General features: G+C 45.4%; 1 protein-coding gene across 1 annotated transcript in view; it reads right to left on the bottom strand.

The window, feature by feature from the left end:
• ankar (ankyrin and armadillo repeat containing) overlaps nt 1–15421 on the bottom strand; it is a 255424-nt gene that overhangs the window by 147876 nt on the left and 92127 nt on the right. The window contains exons 12-17 of the mRNA XM_068036280.1: nt 14221–14433; nt 10248–10526; nt 9684–9891; nt 9040–9092; nt 7101–7220; nt 6094–6198 (exon numbers count right to left, since the gene is read on the bottom strand). Coding sequence (XP_067892381.1) covers nt 6094–6198; nt 7101–7220; nt 9040–9092; nt 9684–9891; nt 10248–10526; nt 14221–14433 — 978 coding nt within the window. The remainder of the gene's footprint in view (nt 1–6093; nt 6199–7100; nt 7221–9039; nt 9093–9683; nt 9892–10247; nt 10527–14220; nt 14434–15421) is intronic.

Here is a 15421-nt window from a genome sequence, read left to right as displayed (position 1 = left end):
AAATGCCAGTAGTGCTGAAAGTCACTGTGGAATGAAACTTTTACATCACCAGATCATTCCAGGGGTCTGTTGGAGATATGTGTGGAATCTCCCAGTCTGTGGAGCATCAGTGCATCAAGGAGGTCACCAACGCCATGTTCAGGAGAGCCAGCAACTATGTGCAACAGTCAAGCTGTGAGGACTATAGGATTCGGGGTCATCCCTGGATTTCCCAAGATGCAGGGGATGATTGACTGCACGAGTGTGGCCATCAAGGCTCCCAAGGACCAGTCTACTGCCTCACCAACTAGAAGGGTTTCCACTCCCTCAATGTACAATTGGTGTGCAACCACTGAAAGCGGAGCTTACAGATGTGCGCACAATTCCTGGGAAGCAGCCACCAGGCGTACATACTAAGGCAGTCCCAGGTGTCTGACCTTCTCTGTGCCCCCATGCACCTTCAGGAATGGATCCTTCGAAACAAGGCCACCCCTCTGAGGACATGGATACTGACGCCTATGAGGAAGCAGCACACAGATGCAGAGGAGAGATACAACACTTGCCATGGGTCAACCCGTGTGACCATTGAGCAGGCCATATTCCCCTCTCTCAGTTTTTAGCCGTTCAGATAATAATCTGCCTTCCTGTTTTTGCTCTCAAAGTGGATAACCTCACATTCATCCACATTATACAGCATTTGTCATGCATTTGCCCACTCACTCAACTTGTCCAAATCACCCTGAAACCTCTCTGCATCCTCCTCACAACTCACCCTCCCACCCAGTTTCGTGTCATCTGCAAATTTGGAGCTATTACATTTTAGTTCCCTCATCTAAATCATTAATATATATTGTGAATAGCTGAGGTCCTAGCACTGATCCCTGAGGTACCCCACTAGTCACTGCCTGCCATTCGGAAAAAGACCCATTTATCCCTACTTTTTGTTTCCTGTCTGCCAACCAATTTTCTGTCCATTGCAATACACTATCCCCAATCCCATGCGCTTTAATTTTACATGATAATCTCTTATGTGAGACTTCGTCGAAAGCCTTCTGAAAGTCCAAATAAACCACATCCACTGGCTCCCCCTCATCAACTCTACTAGTTACATCCTCAAAGAATTCTAGGAGATTTGTCAAGCATGATTTCCCTTTCATAAATCCATGCTGACTCTGCCCGATTCTACCACTGTTCTCCAAGTGTTCTGCTATAAAATCTTTGACAGTGGTCTCTAGAATTTTCCCCACTACTGACGTCAGGCTGACTGGTCTATAATTCCCTGCTTTCTCTCTACCTCCCTTTTTAAATAGTGGGGTTACATTAGCTAAACTCCAATCTGTAGGAACTGTTCCAGAGTCTATAGAATCTTGAAAGATGACCACCAATGCATCCACTATTTCTAGGGCCACTTCCTTAAGTATTCTGGGATGCAGACCATCAGGCCCTGGGGATTTATCAGCCTTCAATCCCATCAATTTCCCCAACACCATTTCTCTACTAATACTGATTTCCTTCAGTTCCTCTCTCTCACTAAGCCCTGTGTTCCCCAACATTTCTGGTATGATATTTGTGTCCTCCTTTGTGAAGACAGAATCAAAGTATGCATTTAGTTAGTCAGCCATTTCTTTGTTCCCCATAATAAATTCCCCTGTTTCTGACTGTAAGGAACCTACATTTGTCTTCACCAATCTTTTTCTCTTCACATAACTATAAAAACTTTTGCTGTCAGTTTTTATGTTCCCCGCAAGCTTACTCTCGTACTCTATTTCCCTTTTCTTAATCAATCCCTTGGTCCTCCTTTGCTGAATTCTAAACTGCTCCCAATCCTCAGGTCTGTTGTTTTTTCTGGCGAATTTATATGCCTCTTCCTTGGATCTAATGCTATCTCTAATTTCCCTTGTAAGCCATGGTTTGGCTACCTTTCCCGTTTTACTTTTGCGCCAGACAGGGATAAACAATTGTTGCAGTTCATCCATGCGCTCTTTAAATGTTTGCCATTGCCTATCCACAGTCATCCCTTTAAGTAACGTTTCCCAATCCGTCATAGCCAACTTGCGCCTCATACCTTCGTAGTTTCCTTTACTAAGATTCAGGGCCCTAAACACACAGTCTAGACCAGGACTGACACAGGTGCTAGCGCCAACACTCTACCGCTTCGCATTCTGAAGAATATGTATTCGCGACAATGGCAAACAATGGCTCAATTGACCAGTGCCAAGCTCATGGCATACAAGGGTTCAGCGATTCCTTGAGAGCCATCACGCTGAAGCGCAGATATGGCAACTCACCGTGGTCACCCCAAAATTTTTACACCATGGACACCACAGGTCCATCAATCACAGACTTACCTGCATGCAGAGACGTGACATTGGCAACAATTCATGGCATCAACACGAAAGTGGTGTGGAAAGCAGACCACAAAGACAACTGCAGGCAATCTGCAATTAGCAAGAGCAGGCAGTGCAAGAGGTGGACTACACACTCGAAATCCAGACTATCCAAGCAGCCGACAAAGCAGTGTAGGGTCCAGCTGTAAACTGATCTGATGATCAAGAAGGAGTGCAATGGCCTACATAAGAAGGTGCAATATCTCACAGCCCAGAACAAGGGACTACTCGCTCAGTTACATGAAAGTAATCGAAAAGTAGCCAAGATGCATTACAAGTACAAAGGTGATCTGATTGTGCTGTGACTTTGAGAAGCAGGTAGCATACCAGCTGTGGCTGAGCTACAACAGAGAATTGCGGTTCTGGAGATATAGCTTAAAGGCTATCCACGCTATAGTGACATTTCTGCTCTGCAATTGGAGGAGGAGACAGTGCAGGCAAGGGTAAGAGAAGCAGAAGTCCTAATGGCTCCGAAAGAATTTTGGCAATAAGGTAAATTTTTGGAAGAGCATTGGCAACACCATCTGCCTAGAGCTAGTGGCAGGTGGAGAGGCCCATCACAGAAGCATGCTGTAAGCGAGCCACAGAACGAACTGATGGCAGTGTGCCTTACAGGAACTGAAACGCAGACTGAACTGAAAGAAGTTAAAGAACGGATGATGAAACTTGAAACAGGGAACCAAACCAAAAGTAACCAGCCATGATGAACAGAGAAAAATTGATCAACAGGGAAAAGAAAAAATCAAAGACACCACTCAAATCCAACGTTCCCACTGACAGTCAAGACCATGCGCCTGGACAACATCCACAAACCAATCCTACAGTGATCAGATTGGGGTGTATCATCAGATCCCCAACATGCTACAGAGACTTGTTACTTTACTTGTAACTCTATTACTGTTTATTGTTAACATGTAATACCTTTTTCACTACAATTCTGATCATTTCATGACACATTTTTATTTTGGAAAAAAAGGGAATGTTGTGTTATTGCTTTAAATGCTACAGTGCCACTTTGAGGGGTGTATCCTAAACAACTGTCTTGCACTCTGACTGGATATGATGTGCGGATGCACATGACCAACAGTCACTCACTTCAGGCACTCACTGCAAGCAGCTAGTAACGTAACAACCAAGTACTGGATCTTCCCCAGTATTGCTGTGGATGTTTGTATCTTCAATAAAAGAAGCTACGTTGTAGATTCACTGATTATGTCCATGTGAATCATAGAACACTCACCAGGTTGTGTGCCCATATCTAAATGCACGTGACTACCCACCGATGTAAGAGTATGTGTGCTGGTGGAGGGTGGGGGGGGGGTGGAATGATATGACAGTGGACCCTTTGAGGCTGCCTCCTCCTGCTCCTCAGAGGTGGCTGATTGTTCGCCCACCTCTGGACCTCCTCTCTCTTCTTGGTCACCTTGACCTGAATGAGAATTCATTGAAATAGAAGGATTTGTGCCTGTCCATCCTCACATTTATATGACCCCAAATGTACTTCTCCTTTACTGCCATGAGGATTACATGCACTAGATGGCTCTTTGGCATCAGAGACACCCTTGTGCCCTGGGAGATGCTCACTCAATCTCTTGGCTGGGTGCCCCTGTCTCCCCATCACCAATGGCATGTTTGCCTTGTCGCCCTGCCAGTTCTTGGCCTCCACCAGTGTAAGGACTTGCAAATAAGGAACACTGCTGCTGGTCTTGGCACGCTCCTTCTTATTGTGGGCCATCTTCTCCTGCAGACACAATGAGGGACAAGGTTAGTCTGCCAGTGGGTAAAAGCCCCATACTCTGATGATGAAAGTCCACCGTACCATGATGGAGGCTCACAAATGCCTCCTGCCACTCGAGGGCCTAAGCAGGGGAATACATTGATAGATGGGCATCTCTAACTGAGGTGTGGCCAAGCCTCAGACTCCACTGGCGACTCCAGAACCCCATTGACATGGCTGGGTGGTCCCTCCCTCTCCACCAAACAAATTCTCTCGCTGTGACACAAGCTGGGCACAAAGGGTTGGAATTGAATGGAACACTCACCTTGATGACATCATTGACCCTTTTCCGGCACTGGACCCAAGTCTGTGGGGTTACCCCATAGCTGCTGACCATCTACACTATCTCTGTTCAGGTTTCCTTGGTCAGATGGGCTGGTCTCCTCCTCCCATCCCTGGGATGAGGACCTTCCACCTTTCCCTTGCAGCCTGGAGCTGAGCCTGGAGGGAGGTGTCACTGAACAGTGGGGCCACTCAGGGTCTTCCTTCTGCCATTCTGCCTGCAGTATTGCAAAATGATGCCTGGCACTTCTGAATGCAGGGGCTCACTGGATGAAATGAGCAGTCAGGCAGGGGCTGTCAGCACTTTAGGTATGGTGCCTGGAGCTTCCGCAGCATCACCCGACGCCAACTTCTCCGCCTCTGCTGCCGCCTCTGTTCTCTTGGCCCCCGTGATTCCCATCCTTAATTGGCCAGTTGCTGATTGCCCCAATGGATGCCGCACCTGCTTCCGGTTCCGACGTCAGGACCTGAAGCCTAGAAATAAAATTCAGCCTAACATTTCAGATCGATGACCTTTCATCAGAACAGACGAAAGGTCATTGACCTGAAAGGTCATCTCTGTTTCTCTCTCCACAGATACTGCCTGACATGCTGAGCAATGTTCCTTTAAATTTCTTTTGGAATGAGTGGGTAATTTATTTAAGTGCGCAGTCCCTTTAAATTTTTTTTGCACAGCCACGCACATGCAGCAACTTAAAGGAGCCAACTTGTGCACGGCCTGCGTGGGAACTTTTGGGTTGTCACGTAGCTTTCAGGCAACATTGCTGCTGAGTATTTCCAACATTTTGTGTTTTTATGTGGATAGGTGCTTGCCTACATAATAGTTATTTCACTCTCAAAGAACTTCATTTTGTGAAGCACTTTGAGATGTTTCAACAATCTAATAACACACTATTAAAATGCATTATAATATAAATAGAAAGCTTACAGATGTGGTAGCTTGTGCAGCTCATATCTGAGTAAATAATAACTCTGCATGTTTGAGGATATGCTTTAAACTCAAGAAGGCATATTACACCAATAATACAAGAGAGCTGTTACTGTTCTAATATTTCCTAGTTAAAGCCCCTAAATCAAATATTGTCATTTTATGCCAAAATGCAAAGTGCCAGTAGCCTATATCCAGTGATCTGAAGCAGCCAACAATCATAGAAACTTGATCTAAAATCAAATTTGCCAGAAGAAAAATAGGCAATGTTTTTATTATTGTGATGATTCAATTAGGTCTGTGAATATTTAAAACACTATAATGCAACTGTTATTGTGTGTTTTCGTACAGCCTATAAGTATTATTACAAAGCCCATGCACATGGGCCAATCATTTCCATTATTATTGCCTTTCATGTGACAAAGGATCAGAAGTCCTGACCAGCAAATTGGGAAGATGGGATGGGAGGACCAAACAGCAACATCAACTTTTGAAGTTGCTTTCAAATTTGGAAGAAAGATAGCAAAGCGGAGGGTTTAAGAAGAAAAATAGTGCAGAGTTGTGATGACTGTAGGCTCTGCCACCAGTGATGGTTTTGTGGGAGGGATACACAATCCATGCTGGAACATAGGTTTGAAGGAAGTTACATATGTAGGGAGTGATTTGTAAATGAAGATGATGGTTTTAAAGTTCTTTTATTATTTGTATTGGGTTGGTACCTTTGTATTTTCCCTTCTCACCTGCAGAATGAATTGGTTTCCAGTACTGCTTTTTTATCACGCAAAGAACTTCAAGTGACCTCACTCCCATCTCCTGTTTTTTATATTCATTGCTTTGCAACATCTCTAGAAAAAGTAATAAGGGAAATGATGAGCCTTGCTTAATAAGCACAGCTTAAGTTGTAGTAAAGAGGTCTGTATGCTTATTTTGAATTTTTGGATGCTTATAAAAAGTGATCTTAATTATAATATACATTAGAATTTAGGTTGTAATTTTGAATTTTTCAGTTATTTTTATTTCAATAATTTTTATGTTTTAATCACTTCTGGTATACATTCAATGTGACACAAAGAGGGTTCAACTAGTTACAATAAGACCATAGAATCATAAAATCATAGAAATGTACAGTACAAAAGCTGGGCATTCAGCCCACTGTATCTGTGCTGGCTCTTCGCGACAGCAATCCAAAACTAATCCCACTACCCCAAATGTTCCTCATTGCCTTGTATCTTTTGGCTTGCACTTCATTATACTGAGGCAGTGCTACACTGTTGGTGGTGCTGTCTTTTTTGGATGAGATGTTAAACTGAGGATCCATTTAACTTTCAGGTGAAGTAAATGATCCAATGTTAGCTAGTGGGAGCATCTTGAGAAGAATCTGAACTTCCATTTACCCTTTCTCATCTTCCCTCCTGCATTTCCTTACTAGCCAAAAGTTGGAGAGCACTTATTTGCAGTTTGAGGCATTAAACAGCAAAGGTGAGGCTTTCCTCCATCCTGATTAAAGTGGCAGACAGAGAACTCGATTTCACCCCGATAGTGGGGCTTTGCTGTTGTAGTATTGCTTTATGTGCTACAGTATTGCTTTAAGGGGCATATCTGAAATGGCTGTCCATCACCAGACAGGATGTGATGCACCGACCCTTGTGACCTCTAAGCACTTGCTGCCAGCAGCCATAGGAACAACAATGTAAAGCACCATCCCAGTATTGCTGCATAAATTAGTATCTTCAATAAAAGAACTTACCTTTTGGATTCATTGATCGGTGAACCCATGCGCTTGCTACAGAACCTCCAGAGTGAAGGTTTGCAAGCTCACCAGGTTCATCTGTGGTCCTTGCGGCAGCCTGGAAGTCTGCGTAAGTGACTGTGCCATATTGTTGGCGTCGAACACACAGCAGGTCCGCATCGTCCAGACATCACACATCGAGCCTAGGTTCTACAGCTTTACTTTAAGTGAATGTAAGTCTGATTCAGGCTGCCATTACAGTTTGCGCTGGAAGCAATCTTATGAAAGCTGACTCTGAGAGGTGTGCGCTGGGTGGGAGCACCATTTTCACTGAAGTGCCACCAGATCGGGAGTTCGGTGATTAATCTATCACGACATGACCAGGCAGGATTATTCGTGCACAGCAACCCCCAGGAATTTGAGAAGGCCAGAAAACCTCAATAGCCATTTTACTACTTCTCCTGAAGGTCTCAGGCGAGTCATAAAAAAAAAAATTCAGCTCCATTATTGACCTTTTCATCGATCAGGAGCCATTAAAAAAAAAAAATCGTATCTCCATTACTGACCTTTCTGTCGATCAGGAGAGCTAAAAAGAAATAAAAACAACCACTAACTTTATTTCCCCACCACCACTACAGAGCCCTTTCATGCCGAAATCACTCTTTGTGGGCAGGGCTAAAGGACAGCACGCAGTCCAGGAGGCAGGCGAGCTTTTCTTTTACGTGCCGAAATCACCCTTTGTGCCATCGTGGGTGGAGCCTAAAGTCAGTGCGTGCCTGGGAGATAGCTCCATTTTATTTTCTCACTCATAAATCGCCCCTCATGGACAGGGCCTCGAGACAGCATGTCATCACCCTTCGTGGGTGGAACCTCAAGACAGTGTGAGAGCTCGGAACCAGCACCATGTTCGCACTGCCTTTCTCCCTCTACCGCTCCACTAGGCTGTGGCAGCCAGTGGTATTACAGGCAGGGAGTTTTTTGCAAACAGCAGGAAGCTTTTTTTTTAACAGCGGCAGGATTTCTTATTTCTAGTTCCATAGCAGCAAGGCAATTTTTTTTGGTTACAGAGAAAGCTGTACTGCCAGTTAAAGGGCCAAACAGTAACTGCAGAGCTCAAATCCTTCAAGGGCTGTCCAAGTTTAAATCTTTATTCCTACCACTGATGCTGTTCAACACAAAATGTCAATCAAATTTCCAACCCTAAACTGGAAGGCAGCAGAACTCTTTACTGAATTAAAACTATTCAGACAGAGAATGGTACTGTGTTTTCTTGACTACTTGCTCAGTTAAATGAAACTAAACAAAAATAGCTGAGATTGCAAGAATAGACTGCAAGAATAAAGAAGATATGATGGCACTGAGACTTTGAGAAGCAGGTAGCAAAGCAGCTGTGGTTGAACTACAACTGAAAATTGCAGCTCTGGAGATACAGCATAAAGGCTACCATGCTATGGTGTGGAATCTGTTCTGCAATTGGGGAAGGAGCTAGTACAGACAAGATTAAGAGAAGCAGAAGAGCCAATGGGTCTGAAAGAATTTTGGTAGCAAGTTAAAGATTTAGAGGATCATTGGCAGCATCATCTGCCTAGATAAACTGGCAGATGGGAAAACCCAACACAGAGGAATGCTGTAAGCGAGCTATAGGACGAACGGCAGTGTGGTGTAGAGGAGCTGAAACACAGGCTGAACCGAACCAAGTTAAACAAAGGATGTTGTAACTGGAAACAGAGAACCAAATCAACAGTAATCAGCTACGTCAAACAGAGAAGAATTGCTTGACAGGCAAGAAAAAAATGAAAGACATGACCCAAACCCAACACCCATTTAAAGCTGGGATAGACAGACTTTTGCTCTCTCAGGGAAACAAGGGATATGGCGAGCAGGCTGGAAAGTGGAGTTGAAGCCTAAGATCAGCTATGATCATATTGAGTGGTGGAGCAGGCTCAATGGGCCAAACGGTCTCCTGCTGCTCCTATTTCTTGTGTTCTTATGTTCTTCTGAAAGTCAAGACTGTGATAATAAAAACAAGAAATGCTGGAAATACTCAGCAGGTCTGGCAGCATCTGTGGAGAGAGAAGCAGATTTAACGTTTCAGGTCAGTGACCCTTCTTCAGAACTGACCTGACCTGAAACGTTAACTCTGCTTCTCTCTCCACAGATGCTGCCACACCTGCTGAGTATTTCCAGCATTTCTTGTTTTTATTTCAGATTTCCAGCATCCGCAGTATTTTGCTTTTAGTCAAGACTGTGAGACTGTACAGCAACCAGGTTGGGGCGTATCATCAGACCTCCAATATGCTTTAGAGACATGTAATTGCATTACTGTATATTTTAAACATTTAACACCTTTTTCACCCGCTATATGGTAAATAGTTCTGATTATTTCATGACACATTTTGAATTTAGAAAAAAGGGGGAAGTTTGGTATTGCTTTAAGTGCTGCAGTATTGCTTTAAGGAGTGTAGCTGAAAGAGCTGTACATCACCAGACAGGATGTGATGCACTGACCCTTGCGACCTCTAAGCACTTGCTGCAAGCAGCTACAGGAACAACAATGTAAATATTGCTGTGTAAGTTAGTATCTTCAATAAAAGAACCGACCTTTTGGATTCACTGATCAGTTTGGGTGATTGGTGTGTCCACGTTATAACAGCAAAACATAACACTGGTGACCCCCAGCCAAATTCCACGATGGGCAGCCAATTAACTGCCTGCTGTCGGGGTCCTGGTCCTTTAAGGACAGGGATCCAGCTCAGCATAACCAGCAGCGCCATTGGGTGTGGCGGCCACTGCCGGTACTGCAGGAGGCCTGGGACCAAAATGTGGCACTGGAGCCCTGGATCTCAGGTAATTGGGGCCCTCCATGGGTCACAGATTGCCCATGGAGGACGGCCTCCCCCACTAGCCCACAGGGAAGCCACCTGATTTTACTGAGCAACCTCCCCACATGGCGGAGGGCCCTCCTGCCACTGGTAAAATGCCAGTGGTGGGGGGAGGCCCTTAAGTTGCCATTAAGGACCTCAATTGGCCTCTGGGCAGGAAAGCCATCTTCGAGCTTTCACACCACCAACAAAATTGAATGGCGATGAGAAGGCGATGGGCACTCCACCCTCTGCCTTCCTTCACTATTTTATAGCCTCCCTTCCCAGCCCTGGGTGTGCAGGCCATAGGTCAGGACAAGTATGCATTCGGTTGTCTGCCACATCTGATTCTCTATGCAGGTGGCCACTCTTTCCAGGGAGGTGAACAGCAGCGCCAATGCCCGAGACATCATGGTACTCATGGTAGAGATGGTCTGCTCCAATCTCTTTCCAAAGGTGTGCACTGCCTCTGGAAATGTAGACAGAATTTCACACATTTCCCATTGCTGCTCTAGCAGTGTCCTCTTCATGGATGTCCCCTGAATCTCAGCAATAACCTGCTCACCGATGCTCAGTTTGGGTTCTGCAAGAGCCACTTAGCTCTTGAACTCATTACAGCTTTGGTCCAAACATGTGCAAAAGAACTGAACTCAAGAGGTGAGGTTAGAGTGACTGCCCTTGATATCAAGGCAGCATTTGACCGAGTGTGGCATCACAGTGTAGCCAAATTGAAGTCAATGGAATCAGGGGGGGAAGTCTCCACTGGTTGGAATCATACCTTGCACAAAGCAAGATGGTTGTGGTTGTTGGAGGCCAATCATCTCAGCCCCAAGACATTGCTGCAGGAATTCCTCAGGGTAGTGTCCTAGACCCAACCACCTTCAGCTGCTTTATCAATGATCTTCCCTCATCATAAGGTCAGAAGTGGGGATGTTTATTGATGATTGCACAACGTGCAGTACCATTGACAACTCCCCAGATACTGAAGCAGTCCATGCCCATATACAGCAAGATCTGGACAACATTCAGGCTTGGGCTGATAAGTAGCAAGTAACATTCACGCCACACAAGTGACAGGCAATAACGATCTCCAACAAGAGAGAGTCGATCCATCTTCCCTTGACATTCAACGGCATTACCATCGCTGAATCCCCCTCTATCAATATCCTGGGGGGTTACCATTGACCAGAAACTGAACCGAACCAGCCACATAAATACTGTGGCTACAAGAGCAGGCCAGAGGCTGTGAATTCTATGGCGAGTAACCCACCTCCTGAGTTCCCAAAGCCTGTCCACCATCTATAAGGCACAAGTCAGGAGCGCGATGGAATATTCTCCACTGGATGGGTGCAGCTCCAACAACACTCAGGAACTTGACACCATTCAGGACAAAGCAGCCTCTTGATCAGCACCCCATCCATCAGTTTAAACATTCACTCCCTCCACCACCAGCACACAGTGGCAGCAGTGTGTACCATATATAAGATGCACTGCAGCAACTCAGCACATCTCCTTCGACAGCACCTTCCAAACACGCGACCTGTTCCACCTAGAAGGACAAGGCAAACAGATGCGTGGGACTGGGAACACCACCATCTGCAATTTTCCCTCCAAGTCACACACCATCCTGACTTGGAAATATATCGCTGTTTTTTCACTGTCACTGGGTCAAAATCCTGGAACTCCCTCCCTAACAACACTGTGGGTGTACCCGCACCAGATGGGCTGCATCGGTTCAAGGCAGCTCACCACCACCTTCTCAAGGGCAATTAGGGATGGACAGCAAATGCTGGTCTTGCCAGTGATGCCCACATCCCACGAAAGAATTTTAAGAATGTGCATACAGCTGAGCAGCTTGGTGTGTCCTGCAGTTTCCAGGGACTTTCCACTGCTTTCTCTGTTTGAGAAACTGCTCCTGGTCATGTATGATATGCTCCTCATCATGTGACATCCTAGCTATCTCGATTGGAGTCCCCACTGAGGTGTGTTTATCTGTGGTGGTGGAGGGTGTGCATGAGTTATGTGACAGTGCTTCCTCAGAGTGCGTGCTCTCCTCTGAGGACTCTTTGGCTTTCTCCCGCTCCAGCTCGTGTCACCCTTGAAGGACCTGCGAGAGATGAAAGATCCGAATTACAACTGACATGGGGAAAGGGTTCAAAGTGAATTTTGTGCAGATCTTGACATTTCAGTTAATGATGACAGCAATTCAACATTAGCGACTGTTATAAAAACAAGAAATGCTGGAACCACTCAGCAGGTCTGGCAGCATCTGTGAAAAGAGAAGGAGAGTTAACGTTTCGGGTCAGTGACCCTTCTTCGGAACTGACAAATATTAGAAAAGTCACAGGTTATAAGCAAGTGAGGTGGGGGTGGGGCAAGAGATAACAAAGGAGGTCTAGATTGGACCAGGCCACATAGCTGACCAATAGGTCACGGAGCAAAGGCAAACAATAGAAAGCAATGAAGGTGAACAAGGTAAAAGAGACAAACAAAAATCCCATCGGAGAGAAGAGCAGAACTTCTTCAAGGTAGGCATTCCTGGAAGAGAAGTGGCAGTGAATTAAACACTAAAATAAAAGCAAAATACTGCGGATGCTGGAAATCTGAAATAAAAACAAGAAATGCTGGAACCACTCAGCAGGTCTGGCAGCATCTGTGAAAAGAGAAGCAGAGTTAACGTTTCGGGTCAGTGACCCTTCTTCGGAACTGACAAATATTAGAAAAGTCACAGGTTATAAGCAAGTGAGCCGGGGGTGGGGCCTGGTCCAATCTAGACCTCCTTTGTTATCTCTTGCCCCACCCCCACCTCACTTGCTTATAACCTGTGACTTTTCTAATATTTGTCAGTTTCGAAGAAGGGTCACTGACCCGAAACGTTAACTCTGCTTCTCTTTTCACAGATGCTGCCAGACCTGCTGAGTGGTTCCAGCATTTCTTGTTTTTATTTCAGATTTCCAGCATCCGCAGTATTTTGCTTTTATATTAGTGACTGTTACATGCCTACTGACAGTGTGATATCTAATTCAGTCACCAGGTATGTGGGAGACCCCCATCTCTCCATTGCCTATGCCCCTGAATGCTGCCATTATGTTGATCTCCAAGGCCTCCTAGTCCGCAGTGATCAGGGTGGCTATGACTGCAGGGTCACGCCCTGGTTCTCTGCCTCTCCCTGGAGTTGTGTGCTCTCTTCTCTGTCAAGGACAGAAAGCATAGTTATGAATGTGAGAAATGGATTGTGCGGCACAGATGAAATGACAACAATCATGGAGGGTGATTGTGAGGGATGGGTGTGAGAAGGCACTAAGATGATGGTGAGTGTGCCCATTGGCTGTTCAGATGGGGATGTGAGGTGTCTTGAGAGGGAGGAATGACTTGAGATGTGAGATGTGTTGGTCTGATAAGTGGAGTATAATGTGGGAAAATGTGAAGCTGTCCACTTTGGCAGGGATCTGGGTGTCCTAGTGCATGAATCGCAAATGGTTGGTATGCAGGTACAGCATGTAATTAGGAAAGCTAATAGAATATTATCGTTTATCGCGAGGGGAATTGAATACAAAAGTAGGGAGGTTATGCGTCAGCTATACGGGGCATTGGTGAGACCACATCTGGAGGACTGTGTACAGTACTGGTCTCCTTATTTAAGGAAGGATGTAAATGCGTTGGACGCAGTACAGAGAATGTTTACTGGACTAATACCTGGAATGGGCGGGCTGTCTTATGAGGAAAGATTGGACAGGCTAGGTTTGTATCCACTGGAATTTAGAAGAGTAAGAGGTGACTTGATTGAAACATTTAAGATGCTCAGGGGTCTTGACAGGGTGGATGTGGAAAGGGTGTTTCCCCTTGTGGAAGAATCTAGAACTAGGGGTCACTGTTTATAAATAAGGGGTCATCCATTTAAGACAGAGATGAGGAGAAATCTTTTCTCTCAGAGGGTCGTGAGTCTTTGGAAATCTCTTCCTCAAAAGGCGGTGGAAGCAGAGTTTTTGAATATTTTTAAAGCAGAGGTAGATAGATTCTTAATAAGCAAGGGGGTGAAAGGTTATCGGGGGTAGGTGGAAATGTGGAGTAATCAATTCAGCCATGAACTTATTGAATGGTGGAGCAGGCTCAAGGGGCTGAGTGGCCTATTCCTGCTCCTAATACGCATGTTCATAAGTGTGGTGCAGGAGAATGCTGCAGAAGTCAGAGTGTGGTGCTTGCTTCTTGTGGCATTGAATCTAGCTGCGAGGGACCACACTCCTGCTGCTGACTGATTCTGCAACTTCCAGCCATGCCTGCTTGGTTTGCGTTGCTGGCCTCTTCCTCCCATCCACAGGAAACAGCATTTCTCTTCGGGCCCTCACGACTTCCAGCATCACCTCCAGATTCAGAAAATTGGGGCGGGGTGGAGGAGCGGATAGCCTTCCGATGTCTCACTTCCACTGTTTTCCTTGTAGAACCATTCAGATTCAATTCAGAATGCAGCCGTTCTGACCCCTGACGGGTCCCTTTAATTAGAAGTCCTTCCATTTACAGGTGCGAGTTGTCATAACACCTGCACTCTGATTGGTCTGGAAACCTGGAAGCAGGATGCTAATGCCGTGGTGAGTTAAACAGCCATGGCAAAGTGTGCTGTTGCAATGATTGGTCCAGGCTTCTGGATTACCAGTTCAGAGATCACCTCTCATTCTTCGAAACTCTAGAGAATACAGGCCCAGTTCCTCAATCTCTCCTCATAAGATAATCCTGCCATCCCAGAGATTAGTCTGGTGAACCTCCGTTGCACACCCTCTATGGCAAGTATATCCTTCCTTAGATAAGGAGACCAAAACTGTACACAATACTCCAGGTGTGGTCTTGCCAAGGCTCTATACAATCGCAGAAAGACTTCTCTGCTCCTGTACTCAAAACCCCTTATGATGAAGGCCAACACACGATTTCCCCTCCTATGCTTGCTGCACCTGCATGCTAGCTTTTAGTGATTTATGAACTAGGACACGCAGGTCCCTTTGGAAATCAACACTTTCCAACCTCTCACCATTTAAGAAATACTCTGTTTTCCTGTTTTTTCTACCAAAGTGGATCACTTATTCACATTATATTCTTGCCCATTCACTTCGCCTGTCCAAGTCTCCTTGCATCCTCCTCATAACTTACATTCCCACCTAGTTTTGTGTCATCGGCAAATTTGGAAATATTACATTTGGTCCCTACATCCAAATCATTTATGTAGATTGTGAACAGCTGTGATCCCAGAGGTACACCACTATTAACGGCCTCCCATCCTGAGAATGGCCCGTTCATTCCTACACTCTGTTTTCTGTCCGTTAACCAATTCTCAACCCATACCAGTATATTACCCCCAAACCTCTGTGCTCTAATTTTGTGTACTAACCTCCTGTGTGGGACCTTATCAAAAGACTTCTGAAAATCCAAATACACCACATCCACTGGTTCTCCTTTATCTACGCTACAAGTAACATTCTCAAAAAACTC

Source organism: Heterodontus francisci, chromosome 7 (genome assembly GCF_036365525.1).
Source record: "Heterodontus francisci isolate sHetFra1 chromosome 7, sHetFra1.hap1, whole genome shotgun sequence".
In the NCBI taxonomy this organism is placed as follows: Eukaryota; Metazoa; Chordata; class Chondrichthyes; order Heterodontiformes; family Heterodontidae; genus Heterodontus; species Heterodontus francisci.
Note: the sequence above shows the minus strand (reverse complement) of the source record. Positions and strands in the feature narration are given on the sequence as shown.